Source organism: Eleutherodactylus coqui, chromosome 1 (genome assembly GCF_035609145.1).
Source record: "Eleutherodactylus coqui strain aEleCoq1 chromosome 1, aEleCoq1.hap1, whole genome shotgun sequence".
Classification (NCBI taxonomy): Eukaryota; Metazoa; Chordata; class Amphibia; order Anura; family Eleutherodactylidae; genus Eleutherodactylus; species Eleutherodactylus coqui.
The window spans coordinates 481,358,549-481,369,555 of NC_089837.1; the positions used below are offsets into that span (position 1 = coordinate 481,358,549).

At 46.0% G+C, this 11,007-nt stretch overlaps 1 protein-coding gene across 1 annotated transcript; it reads right to left on the reverse strand.

The window, feature by feature from the left end:
- Positions 1-253: 253 nt before the first annotated feature.
- On the reverse strand, positions 254-9,046 carry LOC136587119 (tubulin alpha chain). Its single transcript, XM_066585615.1, has 4 exons — positions 8,887-9,046; positions 2,033-2,255; positions 1,399-1,547; positions 254-1,311 (listed from the first exon to the last, which is right to left on the reverse strand). The coding sequence occupies exons 1-4, from the start codon at positions 8,887-8,889 to the stop codon at positions 337-339; spliced, it is 1,350 nt and encodes a 449-aa protein (XP_066441712.1). The 5' UTR covers positions 8,890-9,046; the 3' UTR covers positions 254-336.
- Positions 9,047-11,007: the final 1,961 nt, after the last annotated feature.

Consider the following 11,007-nt stretch of genomic DNA (forward strand, 5'->3'; position numbering starts at 1 on the left):
AAATTTATATGAAACAGTTTAAGTAGCGTCAAACACTAAACACCATTTATTCAATGTTAAAGTTTGGTCATGAACTGCAAACGTTACAACATAGGACTTCCGAATGCTAAAGCAATGCTTTCTCAAAATGCACATTAAGTCATCACACAGATGTTAGTGTAGTAAACATGCAGCAGAAACTAAGTTTGTTTTTTTTTAGCAGCTTCTTTCATAAGTTTTTGCAGCTTCAGATTCAACAGCCTTCAATTAGGAATCATTTTAATGGCACTTTATTTTAAAAAACATACAAGATGGAAATCTTTAGCTTCAGCAAAAAAAAGGCACATTTCAAAATCTTTAATACTCTTCGCCTTCATCCTCTGCTTCAGCACTATCTGCCCCAACTTCCTCATAATCCTTCTCTAGGGCAGCCATGTCCTCCCGGGCCTCAGAGAACTCTCCCTCCTCCATACCCTCACCTACATACCAGTGCACGAAGGCACGCTTGGCATACATAAGGTCAAACTTATGGTCCAGCCTAGCCCAAGCCTCTGCAATAGCAGTGGTGTTGCTCAGCATACACACCGCACGCTGTACCTTGGCCAAATCCCCACCAGGAACCACAGTTGGTGGCTGATAGTTAATACCAACCTTAAAACCAGTTGGACACCAGTCTACAAACTGGATGGTACGCTTGGTCTTGATGGTGGCAATAGCTGCATTAACATCTTTGGGCACCACATCACCACGGTACAACAGGCAGCAAGCCATGTATTTACCGTGACGTGGGTCACATTTCACCATCTGGTTGGCTGGCTCAAAGCAAGCATTGGTTATATCTGCTACAGTCAGCTGCTCATGGTAAGCTTTCTCTGCCGAGATGACTGGGGCATAGGTGGCAAGAGGGAAGTGGATACGAGGATAGGGCACCAAGTTAGTCTGGAACTCTGTCAGATCTACATTCAAAGCTCCATCAAATCTAAGAGAAGCTGTAATGGAGGACACTATCTGACTAATAAGGCGATTCAAGTTGGTGTAAGTTGGGCGTTCAATATCTAGATTTCTACGGCAGATGTCATAGATGGCCTCATTGTCTACCATGAAAGCACAGTCGGAGTGCTCAAGGGTGGTGTGAGTGGTAAGGATGGAGTTGTAGGGCTCAACAACAGCAGTGGACACTTGGGGAGCTGGGTAGATGGCAAACTCCAGCTTGGACTTCTTCCCGTAGTCAACGGAGAGACGTTCCATCAGTAGAGAGGTGAAGCCAGAACCAGTGCCACCGCCGAAGCTGTGGAAGACCAGGAAACCTTGAAGACCTGTGCACTGGTCAGCCTGTGGGAAGGGATAATCAGATTAGAAGAAATTTTTTTGAAGTGTTATCTTGTCATTTAACTGCATCCTCAAAATTAAGTTTCTTACCAGTTTACGGATTCTGTCAAGGACCAGATCAATTATTTCCTTGCCAATAGTATAGTGACCACGGGCATAGTTGTTGGCAGCATCTTCTTTTCCAGTAATAAGTTGTTCTGGGTGGAACAATTGGCGATATGTACCAGAGCGGACCTCATCTGTAGATACAAAATAGCCATTCTTAAGTGTTTGGTTCAATAAGCACCAAGTAAGGATTCCTTTACATGAGCCAACTATTGGCCAAGCAGCTTTAAGCAATAGCTGTCTCATGTATAAATGCAGGACCAGACAGTAATGTGTATAAAATAAAAAAACAAAAAAAAAAAAAAAACTCAGTTGAAGTGAAGCCACTAGTGAGTAACTTCTTGCTCAGAATGAACAGGCAGGTGATCAGTGAATTGCCTGTTCACTGAATTGAAGCAGGCAGCCAGAAGGGATCTCCAGCATGTTCTGTCTCCATTCACAAGAAAATTATCGCTCCTGTGTAAAAGTCACAGGAGCAACTGTTGGAAACGATGTCTGACAATAGTCCATGTAAAAGTACCCCAAGTGTAACTATACTTCTAGAGCTACCCACTAAACTGGTCATGACAAGGCAACTCAAACTATATAAGTTTGGGCCACACTTTGTAGGATAACTTACCAATAACTGTAGGCTCCAGGTCTACAAACACCGCTCTGGGGACATGTTTGCCAGCTCCGGTCTCGCTGAAGAAAGTGTTGAAGGAATCATCTCCTCCTCCGATGGTCTTGTCACTGGGCATCTGCCCATCAGGCTGGATGCCATGTTCCAGGCAGTAGAGTTCCCAGCAGGCATTACCAATCTGCACACCGGCCTGACCAACGTGGATGGAGATGCACTCACGCTGGAACGAAAAAGAATAGAATAAGTTTATATAGTCTACTGCAATAAAGCCAAATCAGATTCCACCCTTAGTAATGCATAGCTACATAGAACTCAACTTGGAATTCCCATTGAGCCCATTTAGTCATCATTAGATATTCATGCAAAATAGGTGGCTCATTCACTTATTGGGTTTAAACCACGTTCATTCAGTCCTTCTCATTCACTTACACAGCGAATGTGAACGACTGAACGAGCCAATGTATCTACCTGTCTAAACCAGCCACACAAGAGCGAACACAATAGCGATGAAGTCATTTGCTTGCTCAAACAATAGTCAGCTTGTGTAAGAGGACCTGTAGGCACGCAATACTTCCGGCTTGTTTAATGTTCGAGACAAGTAATGACTTCACATGACCCCAAGCCCTGCAGAAGCCTGCTCCGCATTGCATCAACAGCCTGTTAGCACGTGCAGAGCCATAGACCATGGACGATGCAGACAAGAGATTGTATCGCAGCAGGTTGGTGAAGTCCGTGCAGCAGAATACTAATTGGTAACTTGTTATATCTGCCAAAAGTTCCCTGAAAACACCCATGTGTTCACCTGCTACAATCAAGGCACCTTCTGCTAAATCCAGTTTTACTTTAATGTGCAAATACCTGAAATTCTCCAAATTATATCTGTCAGCCTATAAGAGTGAAAATGCTGCCAACAGGTTCCCTTCATAGTGTCAACCATGTTCTGTGCAGTACAAGTGTCTGCCCAAACTTAAGTAGGCATTATAGTAAAATCTTACATGGCACCAAGAGTTCAGACTTGGAATTTACATGCTCTTAAGTCAATTGGGTGGGATCAAAAGCTCCCCAAGTCCTAGTCATGCCAAGCTCCACACTTGTCAGCTTGGCACGACACTTGTGCCATGCAAATTGCTCTCTACATGTACTGGCACAAGATGAAGCAGATATTAAACCACACTTGTACAAGATGTGGGCTGCACAGGATTTCAGCACTATAAGTGCCATTAGGAGCCGGGGAAGGTTGGCACCAAGACTGAAAAGCTGGAATTTACATAAAGGGTGATGAGTACAAGAATCAGCCCAAAATCAATTTTGGGCAAAGACATATGTAGAATAAAACATGATAGCACTCCGGTGGCAGCTTAATCTTGCCTAGTGCCAACTGGTACCCTTTAAAATCTATAGTGATTAAAGCCTGAAAGTGGTTTGTTTTTTGCTTGCTCTATCCATCACTTCTCTATATCAGAGGAGATCCATCTCATCCATTACTTGCCCTTCATCATACTATTGATGTGACTATAGAAGTTCTACCTCCAAAATGTGTTTTGCAGCCACCCGCAGCAGCGCCCAGCACTCTGCACAAAGCCCGATTGATGAATGTTCTGCCCCAGTGTCCCTGGCACTCCCAAGTTAGCCTGTCCCCATTGTTCTGCTCCACGAAGCTTAATCATATGCTTCACATACTAATTTTTGTTCTACTCTAAAAAACCAGCTGAAACCAGCAAGTTTCTCTTCACTGACTCACTAAGGAATGCCAGACCGTCAGCAGCAGGATTAACCGCACTATAGTGAAGCCGCTAGCGCACATGTCTACATGACGGTTATGTAGGGAGCTCACCGGCCACGACTACCCTCAATATGAACTGGAAGTGTGCGGCAAACAGCATTGGCATATGTAGTGCCAATATAGGACATCTCCCTCCAAGGCAAGCCTATGAGAGCCACCCAGAGGCTTTCCAGCCATAGCAACCAGTCCGATTCATTTTGTATTCTACTTTTGAGAGTGTAAAGTGGTTTGGTTGCTATGGGAAAGTTTTTTTTTTTTAACTTTTCTAAATCTTTCTGCTTTGTGCAAAACTAAAAACTTGTTCTCTTTGGGACATCTTATCACTTGGCAGTTTTGCATTGTACAACCATTGTTTCTCAACCATATAAAACAGGAAGCCAGGCCCAAAATAAGAAGTTAACACAAATATACTGAGGCCTTTCAAAAGTTAGATTATCTGTTGAAAACAGCCTGGACCTATCATGATAGAACACGATTCCTAGAGGCAATCAAGGATCAGAGCAGGTTCAAGTACAAAAATCCACATGAAAAAATATGCCCCTTGTCATATGAGATGTTTAAGATGGACCATTGCAATTAAGGAGGAAAGATAAGGGTGCCGTGTAGTTGCCCGGGTGTGTCATACTACCCAGAGTATCCGTCCTGAAATTGGCAACCCAGATCCCCGATTTTTTTTGTGTTTAATAAAAGGTTAAGTTTTAAAGACATTCTGACAAGTCTTTCCATGTGGATTTCTGTTTTCAACTAATGACCTAGTTAGAAAGTAGATCAGAAGTTGAAGGACATGCTTGCACAGCTCAGGAACCCCCTTTCATCCAGCTTAGTCATTAGCAGACAGGGCACTAAGTGGGAGTGCCGTCTCCACTCCCATTGAAATTAGCTGAAGCAGTGCTATAGCACTTAATGCTATGGACATCCTCTGTAGGAAGTGTAATAGCAGCATGGCACTCCCACCGATTTCAGTGGGAATGAAGCCAGCACTCCCATTTCCTCCACTGACAAGATCAGGCTCAGAGCTACGCGATCAGCTGGTTGATGGGGGTCCCAAGTGGCAGACTCATTTAACTATTAATGCCTGTCCAGAGGTCAAGTCATCAGTTGAAAACATAAGGTGGTGTTAAAGGGGTTTTCCAGGACTCAAACATTGATGACCTGCCCTAAGGGCAGGGCATCAATATCAGATCAGTGGGGGTCTGATGCTCAGATTGCACTTGTCCACTGCAGTGCTCAGGCCTTGGGATGCCACCATCAGCGGTCACATCCTTTTAAGAGCAATTCTGTCCCATTCAAGTGAAGGGGACTGAGCCACAACATCAGGTACAGCCACTCTGAAGTGTACAGCACTGTGCTTTATATGCCATGCAGTGACAGGGGCACAGCAGCCACTTCATGCAATTGGCACCAGAAGCTGCAGCAACATACGGTTTTCCTGGCATCAGCGCTCACATCCTGGCACCATGATGCCAGGAATTCCGATAGGTTACAGTGATCACATGACAACCAGTGACATCTTCAACACCGGTGGGGCTACAATGCTTCTTTGTGGCAGCGTAGGACTGGCAAGTACAGCTACTGTTATTTTAGCACAGTTGGTGGTATAAGGGGGTATTTCCCAGTAACTGGACTCCTTTAGTACCACGCAACCTAAATCTTGCAAAGGTAGAACTAAGATTGCAGGCTGACACTCAGATACGAACATTCATCCGTCTGACAACTGAGCTGTGTAAAAGAGCCAACGATCAGCTGATTAACAAGTGAATGTGGGTTAATCAGCCAACTGTTGATTTTCTCATCAGCTATGTGAATGGAGAGCTGCACAGCCAGACTATGCCAGGGAACATCCCACTGATCATAGTTGGTCCTCAGAGTAGCAATTCTCAGCCTGTATGATGATTACTGATCAACATGCATTTACATCGGCCTGAGAACCATCCCATCTAAAAGCCTTAGATCATCTTTATTGCTCCTACAACTGTTTCTATGGAAACCTGAATCCTAGTAACGCAACCTGTTTTAGTCCTAATTTAATGTGGAAACAACGATGCAATGGAACAGGAGGAGGAGAAATGTGCATCGTGTTCACTGCCATTAAAGAATAAGCTATGCTGCAGGAGGTAACATGACCTGCTAAGTAGGGAAAGCCATAAAACCCATTAAGGGTCTACAGTTGCAACACAAAAGCTTCTCCATATTTAAGAGAGCAACTAACAGGCTGCACTATAGGCCACAAACTGGCCCTCTACAGGTACATCTATTGTGGAGAAGACAAAAATGTCAATATCACACAAGCCGTATATAAAGTACTGAGACTAAATTACTACATAAAGCAACCAAAAGTGAAATGGATTGTGGCAAACCAGGATGGCAGCATTTTGGCTTCATGCTCCTCTAGAGCAAGGTCAAGGGGGGCCATGCCCTTAAATGACCTCCTGAGTAACTGCTAAACACGAACAAAGCTACAGTGCATAGAAAAAACTCTAATAAGGATGGAAATCTGAGAGCCTAAAGCCAGAAACAATGTTTCCATTTAATTATTGTATTTCCTGTTCTGTATATAAACACCAATATTCCAGCTACACACCTTACCTGCATCTGGCCATCATCTTACATATTTTCTAAAGGTGTTTAGTAAATAAAGCCAGTGTATATCTTCACTAGCAGCAGAGCCCCTTCCACACAGAGCTATTGCAAGTTGTACTCTAGATTCTTGGATGCAGTCTGCATTGGCCAGCACCCCATGTGTGCGCTGTCCAATACTCACAGGTAGGGGGCATTGCAGCTGGACCAGAATAGGAAACCCTGATTTTCTTCCTCACCATCAGTCCATGTGAATAACCTAATCGACTATAATGGGTTTGTGTGCTGTCCATTAAATACAGACAGCACACATAGTAAATGCATCCAAGTGAATGGGCCCTTACTAGAGTGTAAAACTGGGTGTAACACATTAGGAAGCGCTCCTACAAAAAAACTGAATCAATGCAACCTGTTTTAGCCCCAATTTAATGTGGAAACATACAGGCAGTGGGCCGAGGGGAAAAAAATATATATAAGCTATAAAAAATAATGTGCATAATGTTCACTGCTATTAAAGAATAAGCTATGCTGCAGGAGGTAACATGCCCTATTAAGTAGGGAAAGCCATAAAACCTATTGTCTACAAGACATAAAAGCTTCTCCATAGCCCAGAGACCAACAGGCCACGCGGTACAGAAGGCACATCAGATGACTGCCATCTTCTGATCAGTTATATAACATGGGTGGATCCCATTCGCACTGTAAATGCTCCAGTAGTGACCCCGGAAGTGCTGCCGGGCGACATCTTCAGTGAGCAAATCATGAGTCATGGACAAGTAGCGGGAAGCAGTGACTTCATCCTCCAGCACACGCCTTACAATGGGAAGTTATACCCAACTTCTTCACATTCTTCTGAGCTGGCATCACACCAGTTAGACTTGTGGGGTAGTTAAAAGACCACTAAACAAGACTAGCATCGGTATACAAGATACATGTCTGCCATGCTGGAAAGTAATGCAGTTGGCTTTTGATCCCAATTAAGGCCAAGAGGAGAGGAGCCTCTACTCATCCTGTAATCCGCTTATAGGGAATAACTCCTGTACAGCACACAGTCTGACAGTTTTCCACAAGCTTCCCTGCCACCCACTCAGTGACTAATGCCATTTTAGTTTGTATCCTGGTTACCCATTGTCACTTGAGCCCCATAAGCTCACCAGGCTCCCTTTCCCCTCACGTTTGAGGACAACAGTTTATGGGGCTCAAATGTTAGGACAGGTTACCTTTAAAGTGCCGAAAGCTTTAAAATAAGATCCCAAGTACATAACGTGATGCCTCATGCTGGTGAGCAGACAGTGTAGGTTGGTCCCCAGATACGACACGAGTTCAGATCCCCAAAAGTTCACATAACATAGTTAAAGGAGGGGTCTCCAGGGCTTTTACAATCCTCTGGATAAGTCATTAGTAGTTGACCAGTGGGGGGGGGGGGGGGGTCTACCTCTGACCCCCCCAGGCCCAGAACCAGTGCAAACAGCACTGGCACCACTGCAGCAACCCAGTTGGATTACAGGAACAGCTTCCAGTGTAGCTGTGCCTGTAGTACCAGAGCAGGCCACTGCAATCCTGACATCACCATGTACTTCTGGCACTGTCCACAGGCCTGGCAATAAAGGACCTCAACCATTAGTCATTGATTATCCCAACAGATCAATAATGAGAAACCCAGACAGTTAAAGGGGGTTTCCAAATAAACATGGGCAGCAGTGTTGAGTGTGGGGAGGACATTGTTAAAAAAAACTGCCACCCTGTTCTGTTCACATCAGGTTACAGCAGTCACATGGTTAACCCACATAGTTATTACAGCCATCAGAAGGCTCAACAATGACCCTCAAACTTTGAGAGGGGATGTTAGCAGCCTCTATAAAAAAAAACAAAAAAAAACACATCACCGCCAAATGCAGAGGGGAGGTTATACAGTTTGGGCACATAGAGCCAAAACCTATGTAAAAAAAAAAAGTAAAATAGCCCCTTTAAGTTAACGTTCACACTGGCATCATAGCTTCCACTTTTATAGAAGCCTAGGCAGATGTGATCCCATCCGATTTTTTTTGGACAGCATGGCACATCGCCCTGGTACAAGTGACGCAGATGAGCGGGCACTGTGCTGCTGTGGTGATGGGAGAGGCACATCACCAACCAACATCCACAGGAGTTGCAGAAGTAGTCCAGAGCGGCATAAAAAAAAAATGGCACCCAACATGAGTCACCCTGCAGAGCTGGAGATAAGGAGGGAGGCGCACACCATGTGACAACACGTGCGCAGCAGCGCTCTATCCGATTGTCCTAGAACCTCCTGGACCCGCAGGGGTTAATACCGCACTAAAACCTGCGCGGCGAAGGAAGAAAGGGTTAAAAAAAAACAAAAAGAGATACATCACATTCTACTGAACGTTCCATCCGGAATAACGGCCGGCGCCGGCAGAGCGCGGGGAGTCGGGAGGGGCACTTCCCGCTCACAGAAGCGCCACGGGAGCGCCGCCCGCACATCACTTACCATGATTGCTCAGTAAGGACGTCCACAAAGACAAAAAAAGCTCGAGCGGCCAAAGAGTCCGGATTCTCACCGACCGACAGTTAGGAGTCTCGGTAAGAACTGCCCTGGAATGTGCTCTGGACGGGACCTTATAACGACTTTGATAGAGTGACGTCACGCGGGCGGTCGCACTGGGCAGGGATGGGCGGGGGTGCTCCACGATTGGTTCCTTCGAACATTCGAAAGAAAGCGTCACGTCCAGAGCTGAGTGCAGCGGCGGCCGGAAGCGGCTGAGTTTTACGTGGTGCTGGGTTGTAAGCTGCTGAGGAGAGCGGCTTATCAAGGCCGTGCAGCTGTACAGGTCTCATCCTCCTCGCAACTCCAAACATGGTCACGACCTGATAACGCTGGTGTGAGAGGAGCTCCACTGCGCCTGCGCGGTGAGGTGTGAGGTTTTGGCGCCTATTAAACTGCCGCTCTGTGTACTTTGTAGGTCACGTGTCAGGAAGGGGTTAATACAGAAAAGCTAAAATATAAAGGCTGCAATCTTGGTTTTTGGTCATTCTTGACATTTATTCCGCTTGCTCATATAGCAGCACCATATTCTGCAGCGCAGTACGGGGTCCGTGGCCTCTACGGAGTCATAATCTACACCGAACATGGAGAGAACATACAAACTCCATGTTACATAGAGAACTGATGGCAGAAATAAAGACCACACGGTCCATCTAGGTCGGCCTAACATGAGCGCATGAGCAATGACCACACGGTCCATCTAGGCCGGCCTAACATGAGCGCATGAGCAATGACCACACGGTCCATCTAGGCCGGCCTAACATGAGCGCATGAGCAATGGCCACATGGTCCATCTAGGCCGGCCTAACATGAGCGCATGAGCAATGACCACACGGTCCATCTAGGCCGGCCTAACATGAGCGCATGAGCAATGACCACACGGTCCATCTAGGCCGGCCTAACATGAGCGCATGAGCAATGGCCACATGGTCCATCTAGGCCGGCCTAACATGAGCGCATGATCAATGGCCACATGGTCCATCTAGGCCGGCCTAACATGAGCGCATGAGCAATGGCGCACGTCTTTGTGCAACGTATTTGCGCTTTAACAATGCTTTCCTTGCGCGAATGTCGATGTATTCTATTGCACTTTTTCTGCCCACAGGTCATGTTTTTTGGCGCTCGGGATAGAAACACCGATTGCAATGGCTAATTTGTCCAACGCGCTCCGGATGTGTTCGTTTTTCAGTGTAATTGTACAGTGTTTCACGCATGTCCCTAGTATTGCGCACACATTTGCGCACCCCCTTTTGACTTCTGTGGGGACCTTTAGTACGCAAATTTACAGAAAAAAAGCATTCTCTATTATTATTTTTTTGCGTGTCTGAAATGCGCGTGCCAAAATACGGAAATGTTAACGAACATCAATGGGTTCTATTCTCTGCGTACTGCGGGCTTCAAACGAGCGTATTACACGCAAAAAATGTGCAGTGCAATCCGCAGCGAATAGATTCCATTGATTTCAATGGGTCCGTTGGCATAAGAGTATTTTGATCACGCTTTTCGGTCGTGCAAAAAATCCGCAGCACGCTCGATTTCCTGCACAGAAAAGCATGTATTGAACTTATTCTAGTCACCGAAAAAGAAATTAAAATGTACTAACTTTTATTAATTTATACTTAAAATCAAAAAATTGGACAGACTCAAAACATATATCGGGGGCTGCATTCCCACGAACGTATATCAGCTCGGTTTTCACGTCGAGCCGATATACGTCGGCTCTCTCTGCAGGGGGGGGGGCCTGGAAGAGCCAGGAGCAGGAACAGAGCTCCCGCCCCCTCTCTGCCTCCTCTCCGCCCCTCTGCACTATTTGCAATGAAGAGAGGTGGGACAGGGGCGGGGCTAATTCACGTAATTTAGCCCCGCCCCATCACGCATCCTTTCATTGCAAATAGTGCAGAAGGGATGGAGAGGAGGCAGAGAGGGGGCGGGAGCTCAGTTCCTGCTCCTGGCTCTTCCATCCCCCCCCCCTCCTGCAGATGAGGACGACGTATATCGGCTGGGCGTGAAAACCGAGCCGATATACATTCGTGGGAATGCAGCCTCAGGCTCTGTTTCATAGCGGGG

Bases quoted from the DNA above. Each gene is read 5' to 3' on its own strand.
- LOC136587119 (XM_066585615.1), bottom strand. The intron at 1,548-2,032 runs GTAAGTTATCCT...TTGTATCTACAG, and splicing joins CCTGGAGCCTACAGTTATTG to ATGAGGTCCGCTCTGGTACA. The intron at 1,312-1,398 runs GTAAGAAACTTA...CCCTTCCCACAG, and splicing joins TTGACAGAATCCGTAAACTG to GCTGACCAGTGCACAGGTCT.